General features: G+C 40.9%; 1 protein-coding gene across 1 annotated transcript in view; it reads left to right on the top strand.

The window, feature by feature from the left end:
* The window catches only part of CLTRN (collectrin, amino acid transport regulator), a 44,014-nt gene extending 18,909 nt beyond the window's left edge, over window positions 1-25,105 (top strand). The window contains exons 4-6 of the mRNA XM_053580381.1: window positions 6,200-6,313; window positions 12,341-12,535; window positions 24,293-25,105. Of these exons, the coding sequence (XP_053436356.1) occupies window positions 6,200-6,313; window positions 12,341-12,535; window positions 24,293-24,446 (463 nt within the window). The 3' untranslated portion in view covers window positions 24,447-25,105. The remainder of the gene's footprint in view (window positions 1-6,199; window positions 6,314-12,340; window positions 12,536-24,292) is intronic.
* The last annotated feature ends 2,263 nt before the right edge of the window (window positions 25,106-27,368 follow it).

The following is a 27,368-nucleotide window of genomic DNA, read 5'->3' as shown; positions in this document are numbered from 1 at the left end:
AATGTTAATAGTGCTGGGGCTGAGAAACCCTGCTCTAGACCCATCACCCTGTTTCCCTAATATTATCATGTTAAACAACCATGGTAGACTTATCTAATCAAAGAAATTATCATAGCATCAGTTCAATTTTATTACTTAAAATATAGACATTTTCTAAATTTCCTTGTTTTTTTTTTTTTGTAATGTCCTTTTTCTCTTCCAGACTCTACTTTTCCTTTGTCTGATTCACTCTGTGATAGTTTCTTTGTCTTCTTTTGTTTTTCATGACCTTAAAACTTTTGAAGAGGTCTAGAAATGTTTCTTGGGTATGATACTGACTCCACCCATGGAGCATGTGGAAGTGGGGTATGTTTTGATATTATATCTAGAGTGGAAAGTGCTAGCGGCATTTGGAGGGTGAGGATGAGAGATAATTAATATGGTCCAAGGCTCAGGACAGTGCCATGTAACATTCTCACCCAAAATGCCAACAGCACACCCCCATTGACACACTAAGAGCTCCTGCCCTTCCTAGTAAGTCACATAGAGTGAGATGACTTGTCTCAAGTCCAGCAATTGACAGGTAGTTAACTTCAAAATCAAAGCTTGATTTTTTGGAGTTTTGGTCCGAGTGTCTATCTAACAAGTGTCTCCATTAAAAATGTAAGGTTTAATATTTTCAGCAACAATTTTAATCTTTTGGAAATCTTTATTTCTGTTAGATAAAATATTTTCATTTTCTTTGCTGAAGTAATATGTTCAAGTATGGGTTACTGCCCAATGGAATAATTGAATAAATTTAAAAAACTTAAATTCATGGTATAGTTCCGTGAAGATGGAAACAGAGTATTTGGGGACACAGTTGTGTTGGGGGAACTATACACATCCCTCCCCTGCTTTATTTTTCTTTATAGCTCTCCCCCATCCTGCTACAGTATATACATTTATTTACTTGCTATTTCTGTCTCTACCCCTTTAGACAGCAAGCTCCACAGGAGAAGGAGCTTTGTTTGGTTTATGGCTATATTCTCTGACTCTCTAATGGGGAATGCCATGAAATTCCTACCTGAACAGCATTTAAGGAGGCTTTAGATCAAAAGGACAATACGGGCAAAGTATCCAAATGACCTCTTACCTGCTTTCTGATCTTCTCTATTATGTCTGAAATACTATTTGGTATTTGGTTAATTTATGTAAATGGAATGTGCTACATGTAATATTTCACCTCCTCTCTTTTTTGCTTTGTTTTATTTTTGAAATTTATTCATTTATTAACAAATATGTATCCCTAGTTCAGTGGTTTTCGCTTCCATCAGGGGAGTGATTTTTTCTTTTTGGAGATATTTGGCAATGTCTGGAGACATTGTTTTTTTTTTTGCAGTTTTTGGCCAGGGCTGGGTTTGAACCCGCCACCTGTGGCATATGGGGCTGGCACCCTACTCCTTTGATCCACAGGCGCCACCCTGGAGACATTTTTGACTGTCACAATTGGAGGTGGTCTTAATGATATCTAGTGGATAGAGTCCAGGTTTGTTGCTAAATATCCTACAATCCATAGGATATCCCACAATATAGAATTATCTGGCCCGATCATGCTGAAGCTGAGAAATCCTGAGCTACTTCTTTCCTTTCTTTGTGAAACAGTATTTCCTTGCTAGCATATCATATATTTATTAGTACTTTATCCTTTCCCCTACTGATAGACATTTAGGTTGTTCCATTTCTCTGCTATGATGATGAGTGCTGCAAAGAACATCCTTACCAGAGCCTGTGTATATATGCAAGAGAGTCTAGTAGCCACAAAGTCTGTTCTAGCAAATCCTTCCAAATGTCACACTAGAGTGGCTGGACTCATGGGCTCCCATTTCATTCCTTGGGATTCCAATTTCATGCATTGTTACCAGCACTTGGTATTATTTAACTTTCAAATTTTTGTCAAGTTGAAAAATTTAAAAGAGTAGCCCGTTTTCAATAATTTTGCATTTCCTGGTTATTAGTAAGGGCACAACAGGAATTATATCAACAAAATTGGTCAAGCACGAGTCACTTCTCTTTGTTCATCCTGACATGTTTGGTGTGTGCTTTTATTATAAAACCTACACACTTTGGGGAACCAGGCCTTTTCTGCCGGTAGAGAGCGCTGTTGCTCAGTGAGTCTCACGAATGTGACTTCTGACCTCTCAACGCCAGAGCCATTTTTCTCACTGTCACTGTGGGTGTGCTACCGCCACCTAGACATTAGAGGCCAGGGATGCTGCTAAACCCCTGCAAGGCACAGGACACAGCTCCTCCCCGCCAACAAAGAACCATCTGGCCCAAAATGTCAATGGCTCCAAGTTGGAGAAACCACAGTGGAGCCCGTGAAATAAAGGATATGGCGATCTCTAGGATAATAAGGCTGCCTATTATGGTGGTTTAAATTCCAGGACATTTTGAATACGTATTTAAAAGTCTCAGTGGTATTCAAGGTTAAAGTAAATAGGAGAATAAATATCATTCTTTCCTCTCGGAGCCTGTAGTTCAGCAGTTAGGGCGCCAGCCACATACACTGGGGCTGGAGGGTTCGAGCCTGGCCCAGGCCTGCTAAACAACAATGACAACTATAACAACAACAACAAAAAAACATAGCCAGGCGTTGTGGCGGGCGCCTGTAGTCCCAGCTATTTGGGAGGCTGAGGGAAGAGAATCGCTTAAGCCCAAGAGTGTGAGGTTGCTGTGAGCTGTGACGCCAAGGCATTCTACTGAGGGCGACATAGTGAGACTCTGTCACACACACACACAAAAATCATTCTCTCTTTCAGTAACAACCGATGGACTTGATTGATGACAATTTATATTACTGTTTATTTACTGTCAATAAATTATTCGTTATTGACCTGTAACTAGGCAAATTGAGCAAAGCACGGAGAGAGCAGGAGTGGGTGGACAGGGGACAGGAAAGGGCCAGGACAGCAACTAGACATTGCACAAATGCAGAGGGGTGTCCAGGGCAGGCTGCGAAGCAGGGGGTGCTGTCAGGGGCTGGTCGGGGCCCGCGGGCTGTGACAGCTCCGGGCTGGGGGTCCCCGGGCTGGTTGATCGGGGCAGGGAGCCAGGGGCGCTTGGGGGCCCCTGAGGGAGGCTGGCAGGGCCCGGGTCCAGGGACAGCAGGGCAGTTGCTCCCCGGGCTCCGGTGGCAATGGTCGGCTGGTGGCAGGTGGGCCAGGAGGGGAAGTTGGTGGCGGGACGGTCCCCGGGCAGCCTCCGGCTTGGTGTTGAGATCAGGCTCGGGTTCGGGCTCCGACTCAGGCTTGGTCTCGGTCTCAGGTTCAGGCTCACGGTCGGTCTCCGTCTCAGGCTCAGGCACAGCCTCTGCCCAACCGGCGGGACTCTCCAGGGCTGCCGGTCGAGGATCAGCGGCCCCAGTTTGGGCAAGAAGGCGGGCGTCACCCCGTTTCTGCTTACCGGCATAAAAGCAGACGGCTGGGTCGCCAAGCCCTGCTTCCACCGTTTAGGGGCCTGGACGGCAAAGCAGAACAGCTCCTCGGATTTCCCTTTGCTGTTGTCACGCGGCCCAAGGGTGTCCGTGGCCTGGGCCCATGGGCGCCGGTAGACGTCGTCTGGCCGCTCCCGGGGAGCGATCCTGACCGTGACCGGGCTGTGGATCGGGCTTGGGTTGCGGGCCCGCCATAGCCAGCGCTTCATGTACGTCTGCCCAGCGCAGGACAGGTCGGGCCCCAACAGGCTCTGAGGCGTGGGGCTGTATGGAAAGCGCCGCCACAACTCAGGGGCCATGGCCCTGCGGATTTGGGCGCTGTCCCAGCCGGGCGGCACGGTGGGCAGGGGCCGGGTGCGGACCCACCTCTGCCGCGCCTGGTAGACCCTGCAGTGCTCCAGAGCCTGTGGGCGGCTGGCGGGCCCGGGCTGTGGGGACCGACGCCTCTGGACCCGCCGTGCGCCCCTGAGCCTGGCCAGGCGCCTGAGCAGGTACCGGCTCAGGCAGTTACCCATGACCGCGGTGTGGCGGGCAGCTGGCTTCGAGCGCGGCTTCGGCTTGTGGGCCGCCCCGACGGCTGAGGAGGACGAAGAGCGCAGAGGCCGGTGACTGTTGGCGGCAGAGCGCGAGACGAGCGCGGGGCTTGCTGGGAGCTCGAGACCCCCTGGCCGCCGGTTCCCGCGCAAGGCAGGCTCGCGCCTCGAGAACAGCGGGGCAGTCAGGGTGCAGGGCCGCAGCGGGCGCCCCGTGCTCTCTGGACCACCGGGGAAGCTCAAGCGCCTGTCCTTCCCGCCGCGGGTCCCAGACACTTGGCTGTGGGCAGAGGGGCCCGGCAGCTCCCGCTACTTTTGTGCCTGACTTTTTTTTTTTTTTGAATTTGACACGGAGTCTCACTATGTCGCCCTCAGTACAGTACCGTGGCGTCACAGCTCACAGGGACCTCACACACCTGGGCTTAAGTGATTCTCTTGCCTCAGCCTCCCCAGTAGTTGAGACTACAGGCGCCCGTCACAATGCCCGGCTATCTTTTGTTTGCAGTCGTCATTCTTTTAGCAGGCCTGGGCTGGGTTCGAACCCGCCAGCCCCAGTGCATGTGGCCGGTGCCCTAACCACTGAGCTACGGGCGCCGAGCCAGCGCCTGACCTTTAAAGGCAGAAAATAGAAGAAATTCTGCCAGGTCCCGAAAACTTCAGATACTGGACAGGAGGGTGCTTGTTGTCTTTTGTCATTGTGAAAATGAACATAATACATTTGGATGCTCTTTTAAGAAAACACAAAGAGGCTCGGCGCCCATAGCATAGTGGTTATGGTGCTGGCCACATACACCGAGGCTGGAGGGTTCAAACCTGGCCGGGCCCTGCTAAAAACAACAATGACAGCTGCAACAACAACAAAAAATAGCGGGCGTTGTGGCGGGCACCTGTAGTCCCAGCTACTTGGGAGGCTGAGGCAAGAAGAATCACTTAAACCCAAGAATTTGAGGTTGCTGTGAGCTGTGACACCACAGCACTCTGCCGAGGGCAACATAGTGACACTCTGGCTCAAAAAAAAAAAAAAAAAAAAAAAGAGAGAAAACAAAGAACTCAGTAAAGCCCATGTGTGTTTTTTCTTCCACAATGGATGTTAATGTCTGTTTTTGCAATTTAAACCTTAATAAAATGGCCAAAGCCATCCAGGATGTGTGTTTTAACACTGGGAATGCTGATTTTATGTGACTTTCCTATAATTTTCAGCCTTCACGCATCCATGTATAGATGTCTTCTCTCTGAACACTAATGCCATTTCTCTTTCTCTTTTTATGGTAATCCATTCATTCAAAGTAGAGTGAGTCTGCTCGGCACCCGTAGCTTGGAGTAGGGCACGGACCAAATACACCGAGGCTGGCGGGTTTGAACCCAGCGCGGCTCGCTAAACAGCAATGACAATTGCAACCAAAAAATAGCCGGGCGTTGTGGCGGGCGCCTGTAGTCCCAGCTACTCGGGAGACTGAAGCAAGAGAATTGCTTAAGCCCAAGAGTTTGAGGTTGCTGTGAACCATGATGTCACAGTACTCCGAGGGCAACATAATGAGACTCTGTCTCAAAAAAAAAAGAGTGAGTCAAATTTTAATTTGCAGTTGAAAAGCGTATAATTACAAAACAGAGAATTCAAAGACTGCTGGTGAGTTGGTCATAATGCTTATGTTTGGAGGTCTGATCAATTTGATGGAAAAGAAACTGTTTTCCAGAACTTTTCCCAAAATTTGTGCAAAGGCACCTATAGGATTGGCCCCAATACTTGGGTAGGGGAGGGACAGAATTTGAGGCAGACAATAAAAATCAAAGTAAAATAAATAAAATAGTAGGCACCAGATTTTGTCTGGATCTGAGAGGTGGAAGGTGGAATAGGCAGGGCACTAAAAACAACTTGATAAGAAAACACCAAAATCTTCTGTGGTTCAGAGAAGAGCCAAGCCTTCCTGAAGCCAGGAAGTTGTCTATTAGGGATTATGAGATCCATAATAGTCTCCACTGTTTTTATTTTTTTTTTTGCATTCCTTAAATAAAGAATGATTCCCAGCATATGATTTTGAAACAAATTTCCTATATAATTTTCTTTTTACTGAGACCTTTCTTTATAATGATAGAAATAACTTTTCAATCATAGCTAAGATGCCTCTTAAAATGGTAATAGCAATAGAGTGAATGGTTTAACACTTTTGGGATGATAGTCTTCTAATGTCATTTTTCTTTCCACTGTCTGCAGAATTTCTCATGTCCTACTTTGCAATGTAACCGAGAGGGTGTCATTCTGGTTTGTGGTTACAGACTCTTCAAAAAATCACACACTTCCTGCTGCTGAGGTACAATCAGCCATAAGGTAATCACCCTTTAACATGTCTTCTACTAGTCAGTCAACTTGTTGACTAATTCAGCTGTTTTCATAAATATTGAAGAGTTTTCTCTTTGCTCTACAGATAATTTTTTTTTTTTTATTGAGATAGAGTCTCACTATGTCACTCTTGGTAGAGTGCTATGGCATCATAGCTCACAGGAACCTCAAACTCTTAGGCTCAAGCAATTCTTTTGCCTCAGCCTCCCTAGTAGCTGGGACTACAGGCGCCCACCAAAATGCCCAGCTATTTGTTTTGTTGTTGTTGTTTTGTTCAGCAGGCCTGGGCCGGGTTTGAACCTACTAGCCCAGGAGCATGTGTCTAGCGCCCTAACCACTGAGCACAGTGCCCTTACATATAATTTCTTTATTAAAATGTCAAAGATTGGGCAGTACCTGTGGCTCAAGGAGTAGGGTGCTGGCCCCATATACCGGAGGTGGCAGGTTCAAACCTGGCCCCAGCCAAAAACAGCAAATAAATAAATAAATAAATCCTAGTCTATAATCCCCAATACCACTCTGTAATAATAAAAATAGTTCCAATAAGTGGTTTAAAAAATAAATAAAATGCCAAAGATTTCATTTTGTTAGTTTCTATTAGAGGTTAAGTTTAGATAAGTAGTTTGCTTCCAGTGACAATTTTACCTTCAAGGAGACATTGGAAATATGTGGAAACATTTTGTTGTCACAACTGGAGGGGTTAACAGTCCCACTGGCATTGAATAGGCAGAAGTTAGAAATGTTGCTAAAGGCACAGTGTCTCATGCCTGTAGTCCTAGCACTCTGGGAGGCCAAGGCGGGTGGATTGCCTGAGCTCGTGAGTTCAAGACCAGCCTGAGCAAGACCCTGTCTCTAAAAATAGCTGGCCATTCTGGCAGGCACCTGTGGTCCCAGCTACTTGGGAGGTTGAGGCAAGAGAATCACTTAAGCCCAAGGGTTTGAGGTTGCTGTGAGCTGTGACACTACAGCACTCTATTGAGGACAACAAAGTGAGACTCTGTCTCAAAAAAAAGAAAAGACAGGTTGTTAAGCATCCTATTATGTACAGGAGAACACCCCTCAACAAAGAATTATTTGACCTAAAATGTCAATCGTGTTATGGTTAAGAAAGCCTGCTTTAAATATTAGCTAAGGATCTTTAGTATTGTCTTATTTTGGCATGAACACCTTTTATTTCACTATAGTGTGATGGTTTGATGCCAGAATGTCTAGATTTTTAATTGTGACAACTATTGTATACAGACAAGTTGCTTACCCTCTTTTTTGCCTTTCTCTCATCATTTGTAAAATGTGAATAATTATGGTACTCCTCTCTCAGAGTTACCAAGAAGATTCAGTGAGTTAATAAATTCAAGGAGTTTTGAGGGATAAGTCATACCTTTGATTTTTATTTGAAAACTGAGAAAAATATTCACATTTCTTGAGTTTCTAAGGATTTACCTTTTCCAATTAATGTATAGTCTTTATTTTAAAAACCTGTAAATTTATGGCTCTTGTACAAATTAAAAGTTAATACAATCAAAGATTTTATTTCATTAGTTAATGAAGGAACAAATAAGATGTTAAAACCATTTTGAAGGAGATTTCAAGGCACCACACATATAGAGGAAATGAGGAATAGTGCAATGTTTTTACAAAATGATGCATGAGTTAATCTATCAGGCAGTAATCAGTTATGTTCCACCAGACACAATTCATTTGACTTTTTTACAGAAAATAATCATTTACATTATGTCAGTTTTCTAGAACTTATGGATTTGCAAAATAGCTCAAAGACAATAACAGGTGAAATTGCCCAAAAAGGTGCACTAGGCAGGATACTCAGTTAAAAACTCCAGTATCGGGCGGCGCCTGTGGCTCAGTCGGTAAGGCGCCGGCCCCATATACCAAGGGTGGTGGGTTCAAGCCCGGCCCTGGCCAAACTGCAACCAAAAAATAGCCGGGCGTTGTGGCAGGTGCCTGTAGTCCCAGCTACTCGGGAGGCTGAGGCAAGAGAATCGCTTAAGCCCAGGAGTTGGAGGTTGCTGTGAGCTGTGTGAGGCCACAGCACTCTACCGAGGGCCATAAAGTGAGACTCTGTGTCTATAAAAAACAAAACAAAACAAAAAAAGCTCCAGTAATCTTTTTTGCCCATTTCAAGTCTTTTACAATCTTTCCTGACAGTTACCTACCTCCTCTCCTTGTGATCATAACAAACTCAAAAATGAAACTAGGTATTAACTTCCAAGAGTAGAAGGACGTGATTTTATTTTATTTTAATTAGTGTACATTTAGTATGTTCAGAATTATGTGCACCCCACATGATTGATGTTGGGCAAGGTTTTTGGAAGAATGAATTTGTGAAATAAATTACTTCCTGAAAAAGAAAGAACAAAACAAAGTAACTCATCCCACAACAGATTTACAAGTTACTAAAATGCATATTATTCTCTTTGCCAAGGAGAAATACCTAGTGAAATAACTTATTTGCTCTCTGTAAAATATTAACGCTTAAGATAATGAGCATATATGAAATGGCAAAGGTTTTTATGAACAGTCATCTATTTCGCCAGCTGAAGCAAAGGAATGGAAAATGATTTAACTTGCTCTAACAAGAGGATTTGAACTAAATTATATTTGTACTAATGTAGTTAAGACCCACCACTCAGGGACTAAAAATTAGAAACATCGTATTTCACATGAAGAGGGATTTTATTCAAGCCTTGTGATTGGTAAGGGCTGCAGGGAAAATGAAGGTGCTGTCCTTAAGCCAGGCTTCAGTAGCTATGAGAAGGAAGAGTTTGTGCTTGGGTGAAAGTCCAAGAAGTACACATGAATATATTCACAGCAAAGTGTCTGTTTCAAAGGTCATAGGGGAAGGAATTTAGGGGGATGGAGATGGCCAATAGAATGAGAATTCATGTCAGGGAATGAGTAGGGCACATCAGGATAGGATAAAAATAAAGGTAACAACACCAAGAAGAAAGGATAGAGTGAAAAAATAGAGGACATAATACTTAGAAAGCAGCTTATAGGAATTTCAAGGCTGAAGAATTTATGTGGTTGGGGAAAATAGTATTACTTCCTTCTAATATTTTCATAGCACTTTCTGGTTCACATGGTATGTTCTTACGCATCTGTGGCATTTAATGTCAACACCAATACTTTTTTAGTAATTATTATTATCCCTCATTTATAAATGAGGAAGCTTAGGTAGATTAATTGATCTGTTAAGCCCTCCATGGTAGAAAGAGAGAGTATTCACACCTATGGAAGGAGGTGAGGGAATGACCAACCAGTTCTGTTATAGTTCTTTTGTGATGGCCTGGCCCAATTTAATGCCAATTCTGGCTAAAAGATATCCAGGATAATTGACACCAATTCACCAACTGGGGATTCTAGTAGTTGAGCAAATTGAGTCTGTACCTGAGCTAGAACTTCCAATCAGCCTGAGAGGTGATAGAGTACATTCCAAACCTAGAGTGAGAAAGTAGCAAAAGGTTGATCAACCAGGTAGACAGAATGAGAATGGAGTGAACCTTTTCATTTTTCTCTGAGTTATATCTTAACAGTGGTGTTCATTATTTTGTAGAAAGGTTTATGCTCCCAGGTTATCAATATTTAGTTATGTAAAAAGAAAAATTCCATCTTCTGATAAAAACATACATTTAATCCTTGCTGTGGATTATCTGAATGGAGTTCACTTTCAGGTTCATGAATAACCATGCCTCAGCATAGATTTTTACTTGCTAAAGGAGGTTTCCTCTGATGGCCTGGTGCTGCTCTGCAGATTCACAGCTATTATTATCAGGTTCTAGGCCTGGGCTGTCCCACGTGATTAGCCACACGTGATTATCAAGCACTTGAAATGTGGCTAGTAAAAAGTGAGCTGTACTCTAAGTATATAAAATATACACCAAATTTCAAAGACTTAGTACAAAATAAACTGTGAACCAAATCAATACTGATTACATGTTGAAATTATATTTTCCTGGATATGTTGGACAAAAAATTATTAAAGTTAATTTCACCTGTTTCTTTTTACATTTTTAGTGCAACTCAAAAATTTTAAGCCCCTCAAGGACCATAGTATATTTCTATTTTCCAGGGTTGCTCTGGAGGTAGATGAAGTCAGCTTGTGTAGTATGAATTCAGTAAAGGTCATAAAACACCTTCAAGGACTCTCTCTCCTCAGCTCATTTGAAAAGTCCAGTTAGAACTTGACTTATTTGGTTTCACTTAAATAAGTCTTTGTTAACAACTTCACCCTGCACCACCACTAAAACTGCAGATGTTTCCAAGTAAAAGTAATGTATTTTTCCAAACTTTTGGATTCCAAAAACACCAATGCAGTTAGTCCTATGGAACTGTGGGCAATTTAGTGACCAAGTCTCACATTACAGTGTCTTCCCTTCCTGTGCTCACTGCATACTTCGGTCTAAAGAACTTCTACTTGTCCTTCAAAATAGCTCAAAAATTGCCCGAGCAGAAAAGCAGCCTTGAGTTCTCACTGTAGCCCTTCTGTTCCCATTGTGCCCACATTTGCCTTTTTTACAGAACATTTTGCACTATGTTGGGGCTGCGGATGTCCTAATCTGCTTTCCCTTCCTATCTCCAGTACATAGCACAGTAACTGATACTTTTAAGTTGTTGGCAAATATTTGTTGAATTAACGAAAAAAAATATCAAGTTCATAAATTTGAAGCCACTCCTGGTTCATATTTGCTGCTTCCATTTTTCCTTTTTTTCTTTTTTGAGACAGAGTCTGACTTTGTTGTCTTCAGTAGAGTGCCGTGGCATCATAGCTCACTGGAACCTCAAACTCGTAGGCTCAAGTGATCCTCTTGCCTCAGTCTCCTGAGTAGCTGGGATTATAGGCACCCACTACAATGCCCAGCTAGTTTTTGGAGATGGGGTCTCGCTCTGGCTCAGGCTGGTTTTGAACTCCTGAGCTCAGGCAATCCACCCACCTCGGCCTCCCAGAGCGCTAGGATTATAGGTGTCAGCTACCGTGCTCGGTGCCGCTTCCAATTTTCTTTTCTTCCCGTGTTTGTCATTCATATTTTACAGGTAATTTTATTCTTTTTTTTTTTTTTTTAGACAAAGTCTCACTCTGTTGCCCAGGCTAAAGTGCCATGGTATCAGCCTAGCTCACAGCAATCTCAAACTCCTGGGTTCAAGCAATCTTTCTGCCTCAGCCTCCCAATTAGCTGGGACTATAGCCATCCACCACAAGACTCAGCTAATTTTTGTAATTTTTCTGTTTTTAGCAGAGACAGGATCTCACTCTTGCTCAGGTGGGTCTTAAACTGCTGAGCACAAGGGATCCTCCTGCCTCAGCCTCCCAGAGTGCTAGGATTAACAAACATGAGCCACCTCACCTGGCCTATAATTTTATTCTTGTGGCATGTGGTATTCATATGAGTCAACTTAAATAAAATTCTATTTTCTTTCTTTCTTTCTTTCTTTTTTTTTTTTTTTTTTGGAGACTGGCTCTCGCTCTGTTGCCCAGGCTAGAGTACAATGACATAAGCCTAGCTCACTGCAGCCTTAAACTCCTGGGCTCAAGCAATCAATCATCCTGAGTAGCTGAGACTACAGGTTCACACCACCAAATATATCTTATTTTTCTATTTTATTTTAGAGATAGATTCTTTTTTTGTTGCCCGGACTGGTCTTAAACTCCTGGCCTCAAGTGATCCTCCCACCTTGGCCTGTCAAAGTGCTGGGATTGCAGGTGTGAGCTACTGTGCCTGTCCATAGTTCTGTCATTCAAATATAGATGCTACCTCTCAGGAAATAAAACATGGTGGGCAAGGTGCAAAACACAGGACTTTTGGTTACTTCCAGGACATTCACATGGGGGCAGCTAGCATTGCAACTTATTAAAAGTAACCACAGCAAACTTTCTCATCAACCTGAAGGCTTCTGCTAGAAGGGTGCTTTGTTTATAGAGATATTTATAATCATGGAGAGACATTTGTTTCTAATGTTTTTTTCTGTCTCATTTTGTTTTTGATTATCGTTGCATTTTAGAAAGAATAGGAACCGGATCAACAATGTCTTCTTTTTGAATGACCAAACTCTGGAATTTTTAAAAATTCCTACTACTCTTGCACCACCCCTGGACCCATCTGTGCCTGTCTGGATTATTATATTTGGTGTGACATTTTCCATCATCATAGTTGCAATTACACTGCTGATCTTATCAGGAATCTGGCAACGTAGAAGGTAAGATATTCAAAGGGAATGATTTAAAGAACATTTTACTATTTCTTCATGACTTGGAAAAATAAAGAGAAGATTTTCCTTTGGCTAAAGAAAATACCTTAAATTTGAAACTTTGACAAAATTGGTGATTTTCTAAATATCACTTATGCTCTTGTTTTGAAATACTTTTTGGAGTCCAACGTCCCTCACTTCATTAGGTTCCTTCCGTTACTATCTTTCTCTCTACTCTATGCCGTATGGGTGTTTCATACCTAGAATTGATTTTACTATTTGGGTTGTGTTTGGTAATTGTCCACATCCAAATGCCAGATGTTCCACAGGTGTTTCCATGCTTCCTCACCTTAGGCTGAGAACTTTCAATTTAACAACTCAGATAAATGCTCACTTCTTGAGTTCATTTACCTGGATTCTGGGATGCTTGCAAACTTTGATGTATAAATTATTGATCTTTTGGCTCAGTGCTCATAGCTCAGTGAGTAGGGTGTTGGCCATGTACACTGAGGGTGGCGGGTTTGAGCCCGACCCCGGCCTGCTAAACCACAATGACAACTGCAACCAAAAAATAGCTGGGTATTGTGGCGGGTGCCTGTAATCCCAGCTACTCAGGAGGCTGAAGCAAGAGAATCGCTTAAACCCAAGAGTTTGAGGATGCTGTAAGCTGTGATGGCACAGCACTCTATGGAGTGTGACATAGTGAGACTCTGTCTCAAAAAAAAAATTATTCATCTTTCTTCAAGAGGGCATTTCAGACCAGTGGGAGAGTTACTGAGGTAGAGGGGAAGAAGAGGAGGCAGGATTTCTCAGCATGATTTTGTTGACAAGTACCTCTAATGCAGAGGGGAAGATGACAAAGTCCTGGATTCTTCACTAAACACTTTAATGCTTCTAAGCCTTCCCTTCCAATACCAAGGAAGAGCAGTTCTGGTAAGCTGGAGTCACAGGGACATGGTTTTCCAAAGTGTCAGTACTTACATGGGACACATGGCATGTGTTTGGTCAAGTAAGTAAGTGTTTGACTAAATGCTTCTCCTGGGATCTACTACTTTCCATATATTTCACCCTAGTTCTTAACAGAAGGTAATAAATTAAAATTTGGGGCTTTGCATTTTTTTCCACAAATGATACGTGAAATGCTATGGAATAAATGTGGTTTTGTCTAATCCCCAAGTTAAACAAAGATTGGGATCAAGGCGTACTTGCTTGATTTTCTTGATTTTGGTTTGATATGTAATACAAGAAGACTTGAAACAAGGTGTTTTTTTATTTGGGTTTGGGGTTTTAGAATACTAAGAAATAGTCTCTTATAATCCTTGAATACTGTTTTAAGTATTTTTGTTTTCTATTGGTCCTGAGATACTGTCATCTAAGGTTTCTCACAGTTGTAACCTTCATGGGTTCACTTCATCTCCTCAGCTCCCAATTTCCTCACTAGTATCGTATAGTGTAGGAGTTAGGAGAATGGACTCTGGAGGTAGATTGCTTAGAATCAAAGTATTTATCTCTTAGATTCTACCCTTGTGTATAATCAATTAACTGTATGGATATCAGGAAGCACAATGAGTCAGGGAAACCGATCTTAGGAGAATATGTTTTGTGGTGCTAGAGTCAAGCTAGTTAAGTTTATCTTTGCGATCTGAGCAAAAATAACTTTTCTAGAGTGACAGCCAGATAAACTGGAAATAATTAACTTGGTGGGATAAAAAGAGTTAATATAATAGAGTGTTTAGGTTGGTATCTGGTACAAAGTGAGTGCTCAATAAGTGTTAGCTGTTACTATTATTTTATTATCTTGGCATTTGCTTGTCTTTCAGCTAGTTTGTGCTGGGATCAGCTATCTCTTTCCTTCTGAGCAGATTCTACAGTAATATAATAATTGGGCGTGGAGCATCATAATCTGTTGCCTGGGAGAAATGAGGCTGTTGTCACAGCCCTGCCTTCACAAATTCATTTCATGTTCAAACTAGGAAAACAGATGGATAAATCTCTTGTGCAAACCTGGACAGCATCAATAATTAGCAAATATAATCAGGAAAATTATGACAACCTTCTGAAGATAAATTATTCTAAGTTTGATGTAATTTATAGTGGGTTTCTCTTGGGCAAAATGCTGCTTCAAAGGCAAGGATGCAGTTTGAAGTGGGAAAGTCCTGATAATTGTGATGAAAGTCCTTTCTTATCATGAAAAAGATAGGAGTTATCCCCAGTCTCTAGTTTTAAGAAAAGCAGTCAAAGAAATGTTCAACGATACAATCCATACATTAGATAGTAATAAACATAGTTTTCGTGGTACAAAAAAATCTTATACTTGGGAGATGTGGAGGGACAACAGGATTTTCTTTTTTTTTTTTTTTTTTTAGAGACGGAGTCTCGCTTTGTCGCTCTCCGTAGAGTGCTGTGGCATCACAGCTCACTGCAACCTCCAGCTCTTGGGCTTAGGCAATACTCTTGCCTCAGCCTCCCAAGTAGCTAGGACTACAGGCACCCGCCACAACGCCTGGCTATTTTTTGTTGCAGTTTGGCCAGGGCTGGGTTCAAACCCGCCACCCTTGGTATATGGGGCCGGTGCCCTACCCACTGAGCCACAGGTGCTGCCTGGACCACAGGATTTTCTAAGTCATCATTCTCTTTCTATGGAGGAGAATCTAACACATTTGCATATTTAAACTTACAATTGAAGAAATTTCTTAGGCTAAGCTTTAGTAATTCTATTACCTTTATCAGTTAACACTAATATATGGATTATTCAGGGCCACTGGCTGGAAAGTATGTAATCATTGGAGCCCAAACTAGGTAAACTCAAAACATTAGCTATGCCCGTTACCTATATGATCTTGGTTGAGTCACCTGATTTCTGTGGGTCACAGTTTCTCCATCTGAAGTAGGGAGATGATATCTCACAGGGCTTTCTCTGAGGATTGACTGACATAAATGTGTATAAAGTACCCATGATATAGTATGCACTAAATATATAGTAATTATTATTATTATCATCCAAGATCAGCTTAACCCATTGGATGGTAGGAAATGATCTCTTTTTTATCCAGATATTGTCATCAAACTAGATATTTCTCCAATTCACCAAATCATTGCTTGAGATTTTGATTAGCAAATAAATACCTGCTTTATTTTATTAAAGTATCATTGACAAATAAAATTGTATATATTTATGGCATACAAGGTGATATTTTGAAATGGTTAAATTAAGCTAATTAACATAGCATCACCTCACATAGTTATCTTTTGGGGGAGTAAGAGCTCTCTTAGCAATTTTCTGGTATACAATACATTGTTACTAAGTACATTCACTGTAATTAATATACAGCAGATTGTCCAGACTCTTTCTTATTGTCTAACCAAAACTTTACACTGTTGGACCGACATCTCCCAAGCCCCCAACAATCACCATTCTACTCTCTGCTTTTCTGAGTTCAACTTTCCAATCTTCCACATGGAAGTGAGACCATTATGGCATTTATCTTTCTGGCTTATTTTCCTTACCATAATATCCTTCCTGTTATCACAAATGACAGGATTTCATTGTTTTTTAAGGCTAAATAGTAGGCCCTATAGACCCCCACACACATATAAACATACTCAGCACATTTTCTCTGTCCATTTATTCATTGTTGGATACTTAGGCTGATTCTATTCTTTGGCTGTTATGAATAATGCTGCAATGAACTTGGGAGTGCAGATATCTCTTCAACATACTGATTTCAATTCCTCTGGATATTTACCCAGAAGTGGGATTACTGCATCCTATGGTAGTTATATTTTTAATTTTTTGAGGAAACTCCATGCTGTTTTCAATAATGGCTATCTGTACTAATTCACATTCCCACAACAGAGTATAAGGATTCTCTTTTCTCCACATTCTGGCCCACATTTGCTATCTTTTATTTTTTTGACAATAGCCATTCTAATAGGTGTGAGGTGATATCTAATTATAATTTTAATTTGCATTTCCTTGATGATTAATGATGTTGAGCATTTTGTCATATAACTATTAGCCATTTATATTTCTTCTGAAAACTGTCTATACAGGTCCTTTGCCTTTTTTTTTTTTTTTTTTTGACAGAGTCTCAATATGTTGCCCTAGGTAGGGTGCTCTGGCATCACAGCTCGCAGCAACCTCAAACTATTGGGCCCAAGTGATTCTCTGGCCTCAGCCTCCCAAGTAGCTGGGACTACAGAAACTTGCCACAACACCTGGCTATTTTTTTGTTGCAGTTGTCCTTGTTGTTATTGTTGTTTATCTGGCCTGGGCCAGGCTTGAACCCTCCAGCCTCGGTGCACATGGCTGGCACCATAACCACTGTGCTACGGGTGCTGAGCCTCCTTTGCCTATTTTTGAAGTGGGTGATTTGTTTTCTTGCTATGGAGTTGTTTGAGTTGCTTATATTTTGGATCTTAACCCCTTCTTGTGCAGAAGCCTTTTAGTTTAATGTAAATCCCATTTGTCTATTTTTGCTTTTGTTGCTGTGCTTTTGGAGTCATATCCAAAAACTTATTGCTAAGACCAAAGTATTGGAGTTCCCCCCTTTGTTTTCTTCTAGCATTATAGTTTCAGGCTTCAAGTCTTTAATCCATTTAAAGTTGATTTTTTTTTTTGAGACAGAGTCTCACTATGTTGCCCCCGGTAGAGTACTATGGCTTCACAGCCCACAGCAACTTCAAACTCTTGGGTTTAAGCAATTCTCTTGCCTCAGCCTCCCAAGCAGCTGGGACTGCAGGTGTGTGCCACCATGCCTGGCTAGTTTTTCTGTTTTTAGTAGAGACAGGGTCTCATTCTTGCTAGTGCTGGTCTCAAACTCCTGAGCTCAAGCCATCCACCCGCCATGGATTCCCAGAGTGCTCGAATTACAGGTGTGAGCCACCTCACTTGGACTCATTCTTCTGCATTTGGATATTCACTTTCATATACTGAAAGATCACATTTTTCTAAGGTCCTTTTTGTTTTTTTTAGATAGTGTCTTGCTCTGTTGCCTGGGCTGGAGTGCAGTGGAAGCATCACAGCTCTCTGCAGCTTCAAATTCCTGAGCTTAAGTGTACCTTTTGTCTTAACCTCCCTAGTAGCTGAGACTACAAGCCCAGCACAACCAAGCTCAGCTATTTTTTATTTTTTTATAGAGATGTAGTCTCACTGTATTGCTCAGGATGGTCTTAAACTCTTGTCTCAAGTGATTCTCTCACCTCAGTCTCCCAAGTGCTACAATTATAGGCACGAGCCACTGCACTTGGCCTAAAGTCTTAAATAAATGTATAGTCTTAAAAATAGAAATGTAAATAAAATGAAAATTGGCATAGCTAATCTAATAATTGTTTTTCTTTACTGTTCTTAAATATATATACCTGATAGGAACCCATTGTCAGTGTGTTTTCAGTGGATCCTGGGGACACTAGCGTTCTAGGTTAACTCTTTTCGCCAATCTCATTTCATTCTAAAAAACAAGTTGTTCTTCATATTTGAGTCTTAGTTCCTTGCAATGATTTGCATGTGTCCATGCATGGGTGGCGCCTGTGGCTCCAAGGAGTAGGGCATCGGCCCCATATACTGGAGGTGGCGGGTTACCAGAGCCCCGGCAAAAAACTGCAAAAAAAAAAAAAAAGAAAAACAGGGATAATAATAAAATCTGCATAATATTGCAGCGAGACTGAAATGAGATGATACATAGGCACACCTGCCATGTAATTAATATTGTCATTATTATTGCTATTATATGGCAGATGTCAAGCAACTTGTCTATAGACACATGGTTAAACAATAGTGGTAGCAGGATTTAAAACCATGTAGGCTTGATTTCAAAGTCCACTGTGAGCTTTTCAAAGCTCACTGTGCTGCAGGGCCCACTCATTATTTCAGTAACTCTGATCTTTCCCAAGGAATCCTCAGACTGATTATGAGGACAGTCCCAATTCTCCCAATAATGGGTTCTGTCCTGTTAGAAAATCACATTTGTCTCTTTTTTATTGTTTTTCTGGCTATTCTTAGGTCTCGGCTCTTCAGCTTTATTTTTTATGAGGAACAGAAATACTTTCTGCTTTTAGTCGCCACTACTTTATCTCAGAACACAGCAAACCCTGTTTCTCAACACCCACCAGCTCCTTTTTTGGTCCCTTCTTTTGCCCCTCTTCTCTCTGGATTTGTAAGAGATATCTGCTCTCAAGTCTCCTAGAAGTGAGTTCCAGGTATTTTAGTCACAGGTTTTTTTCATGCTCTTCCTGAACCACCTGACGTAGTCAGAACAGCGGAAGTCATTAACACTCAATTTTAGTTTTCAGGAAAAAGAACTCATGTTTTTAGCAGAACAGCAAATTAGAGTGGTCCAGAAGATAGTTAAGTTTTATTAGTCTTGGTAAGAGCAATGCACAGGTAGTGAATCACTTTATTACAGCACGCACTATGAAATGTGACAAAGTGCTATGTTACTGTTAGATAACCTTTGAGCTGCTTATCGTGTGCACCCACCAGCAAGTTACTGACGTTGCAGTTTGTGAAACCCGGCAATGTTAAGGCGCAGAGCAACTGGATCCAAGGTTGCAGAAAGAACGGTCTGTACCTGATTTGTCACAGACACAGCTCGGTTTGATAAATTTCCCTAGTGATTCACCTCACAATCTTTTTGATTGAGAAATTATCTTTCTTCTAAAAAAGAGAAACTTGTTTCTACTTGCTGGCATCTTCCTTTTCAGTTTTTCCCCAATCCTTTGTGATGCCTGATGAATTATTTTTCCTTTGTAGCTCTGGAGGTGGAGGTGACATTCCTTGCAATGATTTGCATGTGTCCAGCTCTCTACCATTTTTCTTCCGACTCCATAACAATGCTATTTTACTAAAGAAATTGGAAATAGACACTGGCAACTCATATTTTTAAGACTTCTGTTGCATTGCTACCTACTTCAGAATGCTTCCATCACTAGGAATTTTCTAATATGGGTTTTATTCTTATATACACAAATTTTGGGGTAAGATCTGGCTGTTTAAAAATCTATTTATTATGAAAACAAATAAATAAAAATCTATTTACTGTTATGGAAAATTATTATACACTCCAGGCTCTGTGAGGAGTGATTTGGGGGGAATTTGCATGAGCTAGACACTTTTGATGATATTTATATTTTCTACTAGGGCTTCATTCCTATAAAAAACATCATTCCTGGTGGTGCCTTAGGTCAGTCAGCAGGGCGCCAGCCACATACACCGAGGGTGGTGGGTTCCAACCCGGCCTGGGCCTGCTAAAATAACAATGACAACTGCAACAACAACAACAAAAATAGCCGGGCATTGTGGTGGGCGCCTGTAGTCCCAGCTACTTGGGAGGCTGAGGCAAGAAAATCGCTTAAGCCCAAGAGTTTGAGGTTGCTGTGAGCTGTGGTGCCATGGCACTCTACCAAGGGTGACATAGTGAGACTCTGTCTCAAAAAAAAAAAATCATTCCTCTCTTTTATAAAACATTAAAAATGGGGGCAGGGAGGAAAAGTGAATATGAAGTTTTTTCCTTTCATTGAGTCCTGTTTTGTACAAGGACTGTATCTTTTCCATATACACAGTAGGCACTCAAAATGTAGTTGTCAACTGAATGCCCTATACTATGAATGGAAGTGATATGATTGATGGTTATAGAAGTGATACTGCTTCTGCTTTCTGGAGAACATGGAAAGTGACAATACTCCTCTCCATGGGAAGAGGAAACAAAGCGTTTTTAGTCCTCTAGTGTGATTTCACCTGGCTGGAGCACCCTTCACCACATTAAACTATCCCCCCAACCTGTGCAGGTTGTTGATTGCTGATGCTCTCAGTGGACAGTGTAGTATCTTCACCCTGAGGATGGAAAAACAAGCAGCCTATCTTTCCCTGAGTCTCTTGGACTATAAGCGCCAACTTTTAACCTAACATTGGGCAAGTAGTTTTATGAATAATTGTTTAAAATGCAATGACTCCAATTTAGTGATTAACCTTTAGTGCTTCATTGTGACATTTGAGGGTGGCATATATAATGACAAAATACTTTCAAATGATGACGTGGGGATTCACAATACTGGAGAGCTGTTTTACTTTTTAAAATGAATTCCAGCTGTTTGAAATTGTTTAATAAACAATTAGCAAAGCCTGGCAAAATCTGATAACTCCTAATTCCTAAGATAAAAAAATGAATATTTTCTTCATCCATTAAAAAAAAAACGATAGAAAAAATTTCACATGTGTAAAATTCCCTCCCTCCCTTCCTTCCTCTCTTTCTTCCTCTCTTCCATTCTTCCTGTTTCTTGTGGTGAATCCCATTCGACATCTACCATAGGCTACTGTTTGAGTAACTTTACTTACAGTATTAATTCAGCCATCCATTAATTTATCATCTGACCAATCAGCCATTGATCTACATTTATTGATCATTCTTTTATCCATAAATAAATACATTCATCCATTTTTTTGTTCAACTGCCTATCCATCTTTATCCATCCATATGGCCATTCATCCATTAATTTATTATCCATCCATCCAACCATTGATCTACATTAATTGATCCAACCACCCATTGACTTGAATGCCTACACTGTCCTGAATCCACATCAGCTGTTTTGCAAAACATCTTCATTTATTTACTTTTTAAAACAAAGGTGATTTTAAATTTTTTCAGATTAATATGAGGGTACAAATGATTAGGTTACATTGTTTGCATTTGTCAGGCAAAGTCCAAGTTGTAGGTGAGCCTTTCATCCAGGGAGTGTGCTGTATACCCTTGCATTGTTCCATGAGGTGAGAGCTTACCAATCCCTCTCTCCTCTTCTTCTCCTTCTCCCCCTACTTGAATTTAATTTTGGTTTTCTTTCATGTGGGCATGTAGTTGTTTCTCTGTTGGTTTCATATCAGTATTGAGTACATTGGATACTTGCTTTTCCATTCTTGTGATACTTTACTAAGGACAATGTCCTTTAACTCCATCCATGTTAATACAAAAGATGTAAAGTCACCATCTTTGTTATGGCTGAATAGTATTCTGTGGTATACATATACCATAGTTTAATAATCTATTCATATATTGATAGACACTTGGGTTGATTCCACATCTTGGCAATTGCGAATTAAGCTGTGATAACATTTGAGTGCAAATGTCCTTATGGGTAAAATGATATTTTTCTTCTGGGTAGATACCTAGTAATGGGATTTCAGGATCAAATGGAAGGTCTACTTTTACCTCTTTGAGGATTCTCTATACTTCTAAATTTGGATTTATTTTATTAGGTTCCTCATTATAGGATTAAAGTAAAAAAATTGTGGGGGATAGGAATGTAGGAAAAAATGTATATGTGATCTTCTCAATGTATCACATCAGGAGGGTCTTGCCAGGTTGTATGATTGTTAGAGATGTTCACCAGATTTCTCCCTTGGCAAAATACAAGTGTCTTTTTGTAATTAGTATATTGAGACCATGTGAATATACTGTTCCTGAACAGTCTCTCACTCACTGGTTTAGTATCCATTAATAATTCTTTTCTTTCTTTTTTTTTTTTTTTTTGAGACAGAGTCTCACCTTGTCACTCTTGATAGAGTACCGTGGCATCATAGCTCATAGCAACCTCAAATTCTTGGGCTCAAGTGATCCTCTTGCCTCGGCCTCCCATGTAGCTGGGACTACAGACATGCACCACAATGCTCAGCTATTTTTAGCAACAGCATGTCACTTTTGCTCAGGCTACTCTCAAACTCCTGAGCTCAAGCAATCCACTCGCCTTGGCCTCCCAGAATGCTAGGATTACAGGTGTGACCCACTGTGCCAAGCCTCCATTGATAATTTTTTATCAGTTTTTATTGTAGTGGTGATAGTCTATTTCTATATTAGTTGGCATTCTTCTATAAAGAAAAGAGAGTTCTCCTTTCTTTGGTTCTTTTCATCATATTCTTTAAAGCACATTAAAAGTGATTCTCATGCAGGTCTAATAGGAAGTTTCGTCTCAGTCATCATTGTATCATCTCTACCAACTCCTCACCTGTTGAGACTCACCAAGGTCCTAGGGGATTGTCATAGTGGTGACTATTATAGTGGTGACAGTCCACCCTGGTCTTCACTGCAATGCCCAACATTCCAGCCAGATGATCCCTTCGGGTCTATCTTTTTGGAATTTCCATAGATTCCTTTGAACAAGAGAATCCTTGGCACATCTGGGAACTTCATGCTTGACATCATGACTCCATGATGTCACCATGGAGTGATGCTCCAACATATAACCTGTGATAAGCCACAGGCAACACACTCCCTTTGGTTGCCTAGAAAGGCGCCTACTCCTTTCTTTTGCTGCATGATATCAAGGATAATTTGCGCAGTGTCTTAGTCTTTCACAAAAGACAGGAAAAACTTTTGAATTAGAGTCTGTAGCTTTCAACACTTCAAGGAAATATTAAGGATCTAGTTACTGCTTGGATTGGGGTAGCAGGATCTACAAAAGTAGAGAGTATGAGGAACTAAAACATTTATCCTATCATAGGGAGGTTTTTGTAATGACCTGGAATTACAACTAGGAGTTATAATGTAATTACTCTGTGTTCTGAGATCCAAAATCCTGACTTGCTAATGAACACAACTACAGTAGAACCTCCACAGTTGACCACCTCCCTACATTGACCACCTCCTTTAGTTGGCCTAATTTTCATAGACCAGACGTGTAGGTATCAGTATAGTAGGCCTAGTTCCTTATGTTGACCCTTTCCATATGTTGACCACTTTGTTATAGTCCCTTGGGTGGTCAGCTTACAGAGGTCAACTTGTAAAGCTTTCTACTATATTTTGTAATACATAGAACCAAGCAATGATATCTGAAATTTGGAATAATTACTTACTCTCTACAAATTAATGTGAATTTACTTTCTGATAGCCCAGTGGTTCTCAACCTTCCTAATGCTGTGGCCCTTTAATACAGTTCCTGTGGGTCATGACCCACAGGTTGAGAACCGCTGTTATAGCCCATTTCAACTTGATTTTCACTCAACATTCGCAAACCATGGAGTTGTCAAATCTCACAAGATGAATTTATTACCTTTTTTAAGTTCAATTTTTATTAGTTGTTCTCCTGGAGTTAAATTTTAAACTTGCCAATTTACCATACAATTTCTTCACATTCCTTTAGGCAATTTGTGTGTGTATATAGTCATATTCATTCATATGCATACATATATATATTCACTCACATACATATTCATCTATATTTACTTTCTATTCTAAATAAGACCACTTGTTCTGATCAATATGCATATGTCATCCATGCTAAATTCTTATCTTGATAGTATCTTTTCACCTCTCCAACTCCTTAGGATCTTTGAAATTTATTTGAAAATACATAAAATCAGCCAGGGATGGTGGCTCATGCCTGTAATCCTAACACTGTGGGAGGCCAAGGTGGGAGGATTGTTTGAGCTTGGGAATTTGAGACCAGACTGAGCAAGAATGAGACCCCATCTCTACTAAAAATAAAAAAATTAGCCAGAGATTGTGGCTTGCACCTGTAGTCCCAGCTACTCAAAGGCTGAGGCAGGAGGATTGCTTGAACCCAGGAGTCTGAGGTTGCTGTGAGCTAGGCTAATGCCATGGTACTCTCAACAGAATTAGACTCTGTCTTAAAAAAAAAAAATACATGCATATCATCATTTATTTCATAGTTCTAAGGTTCCTATTCCCCTTCCTGTTCTCCACGTTTGTACAGAATACCACACTTAGCCAAGATTTCTCTTCCTAGATGCCAATGCCTCTTTTTGTACATTTTTAGGAAGAACAAAGAACCATCTGCAGTGGCTGATGATGAAGATAAGTGTGAAAACTTCACAATTGAAAATGGCATTCCCTGCGACCCCTTGGACATGAAGGGAGGGCGCATTAATGATGCCTTCATGACAGAGGATGAGCGGCTCACCCCTCTCTGAAGGGCCACTGTTCTGCTTCCCTGAGAAATTTAACGCTTGTTTCTGCACTACTGCTGAGTATCCCAATATCAAGGGCAGATCATATATTTTGTTTCACTATCCTTCTTTTGTAATAAATCTTGAATGTGCTTCAAAATGAAAGGCAACCAATTATACCCACAAACCCACTGAAATCATAAGTTATGAATACTCGAAATATTCTAAAATATTTTTCTAACAGCATAGTGTATAATTTTGGCCATGTGGTGTTTATAGTTATTGATGTAAGCATTTCCAAAAATATGGTCAGAGATGGATATATATATATAACATATATAATTTTATATATATATAAAATTTTTTACATTTCAACAACCTAAGGAAAAATAATTTTTTCCACTGGGAAATACCTATAATATGGTATAGAAATCATTGAAAATGGATCCTTTTTGAATATCACTTATATCACTCTATATATGACTAAGCAAAAGTAAAACATGTTGCAAATGGGATGGAAAAATAGAAATGTTGATAAACAGAGTGGAATTTTATTCTCTTATATGTACAGTTGCTTATTTTCTGAATATCTGTCTCTAATGGGACATTTCCATCTGTTAGCTATTTCTGCAATTTGTAAAAGTCTAATCTGTGCTAATTCAATAAAGTGCTAATCATCTCTTTTTGATTGTGTGAATGAACGTGGTCTGAGATTTATTTTAATACCATGTAACATAGCAAGTTTAATTTTTATTAGTTATGCTTAATCTACTCTAAAGCCCTAGAGGTGAATTATTTTTGTTGTGTGTATCCTTGTTTGAAGACACCTTGTTGCTTTTAGACTTGATTTTATTTCCAGATAGGGCATGTAGCATTCTAATTTTAATAACAGTGATCATACGTTTATCAATGGAAATAAAATTTACGACTGACTCTCCTATGGCTGTCACCCTTAGTTAAGGTTGCAACACAGCAACAGTCTCTAATTCACTTCCCTGCTCTTTGGATCCAGACTCTAAGATGGGCTGTTGCATGTAGCAGATTTCTTGAGGCATGCTCTCAGGAGCATCTGTAAGAAGTGAAAAAGGCAAGTGTGGCACATAGATGTGAAATGGCTTCCATCATTCCCATCATCTGCTGTTCACAACACCGAGTAATCCCCTCCTCTTGAGTGAGTATGGAAACTGTGGCTCTCTTTCTAATGAATAGATTACAGCAAAGGTGATGAGAAGCTGCACTGTTGAATTATTTTTTATTATATATGAGTCTGCCTTGCTAACAGACTTGTTCAAGAGACTTCTTGCTAGCTTGATTCAGTAAGTGGCTATGCCTGGAAAGGCTATGTGAAAGAAATTGTGAACAACCTTTAGGAATTGCTGATGACATCTAAACACAAAAGACAGCTTCCAGCCAACAGCCAGCAAGAAACTGGGCTCCTTAGTCCTACAACCACAGGAAAGGAATTCTGACAATTGGAGTGAACTTGGAAGCAGATTTTTTTCCCTAGCCAAATCACCAGATGAGAATACAGTCTGGCCAACACTTTGCAGCCTGAGCAGAGGATCCGGCTACGCTGTACCCAGACTCTTGACCCTGGACACCAAGTGATGGTAAATGTGTATTTTTTTAGCCATTGAGTTTGTGATGATAGGTTATACAGCAACATGTATAATAGAGTAGGATTAGGCAGAGAGAGAAGCATGGTTATGACATGCTCAGCCAATCCTCAGCCAATTTTTCAGGAAGCTCAGGAGTCGGGGCTGCCCCTGATTGAGATAAGGGCTGGGCCTTTGTATCTCCATATTAACAGGCATGGCCACAGGTGGTCTCTGGGAGCAGCTCTACCCTTGGGAAAGGCAGTTCACTGTGGTTGGGTGCAATGCCCACTGGAGAATTCAGCTGTGATCCTTCAACATCCAATATTCCTACAAGCTGGGGATGGGTACCTTAGCCCAAAAGAGGTGACCTAGAGGCCCCCAGGGTATCTATTAGTCCACTGGCTCCAATGCAGCCTGAATGAATGCCCCAAATGGAAACCCTAAAGGTTAAGAATCTTTAGTTCTTAACATAAAGACTTGTAAATGGTTTTTCTTTATCCTTAGGATAAAGCCAGACACCTTAACACAGGGCCTGCCAAGGTTTGATCTCCACTTCCTTCCCTAACTTCATCTGTCCCCATTCTCCTTTCTCTCCCTCCTCCTCCTCCCTCTCTCTCTCTCCCATCTGATTGTACATAGATCTTTCACTTTCTAGGCCTTTGAACAGCTGTTTTACCCTGGCTCTAAACCACTCTCCTAGCCTTTCCTTAGGATCTCTCTCACTTAAACATTTTGACCCCAGAGAGGTCTCTGCTGGACACCCTGGCTATGTGCTCCTAGAGTGCCTGGACAATTACACTCATCTTGTTGCACTATAATGATGTTACTTTTAAATATGGTTTTATGGAGGAAGGGGACCACAAAGGCAAGGGCATTTTTGAGCCCACAAACGTCTTATGGCAGCCTGCTCCCCCAAAATGTTTTCATGACCCCCTTCACTTTGCTCTCAACCTCCAACCAGATAGTTAACTCTTGCTTTGTAACCTAACTATATCTACACATATTTTAAATTATAATAATTATAATACTTCATTTTATTTACTTGCTTAAGTGTATTTTTACAGTAAATATAACAGTCTTAGAGGCAGTATTCAAGCCTCATAGCACAGGGCTTGTCTCCCTCTTTCCTTCTCTTCCATTTTCCCTTCCTTCTTTTTTTCTTTTTTTGAGATATAGTCTCACTCTGTCACCCTGGGTAGAGTGCCATGGCGTCATAACTCACAGCAACCTCAAACTGCTGAGTTCAAGCAATCCTCCTGCCTCGGCCTCCCAGAGTGCTAGGATTATAAGCATGAGTCACTGTGCTCAGCCTTTCCCTTCCTTCTTTATTTTGTTTATTCTACAATGG

This window comes from Nycticebus coucang, chromosome X (genome assembly GCF_027406575.1).
Source record: "Nycticebus coucang isolate mNycCou1 chromosome X, mNycCou1.pri, whole genome shotgun sequence".
NCBI classification, from domain to species: Eukaryota; Metazoa; Chordata; class Mammalia; order Primates; family Lorisidae; genus Nycticebus; species Nycticebus coucang.
The sequence above is the reverse complement of the archived record's forward strand: the minus strand, read 5'-3'. Positions and strand labels throughout refer to the sequence as shown.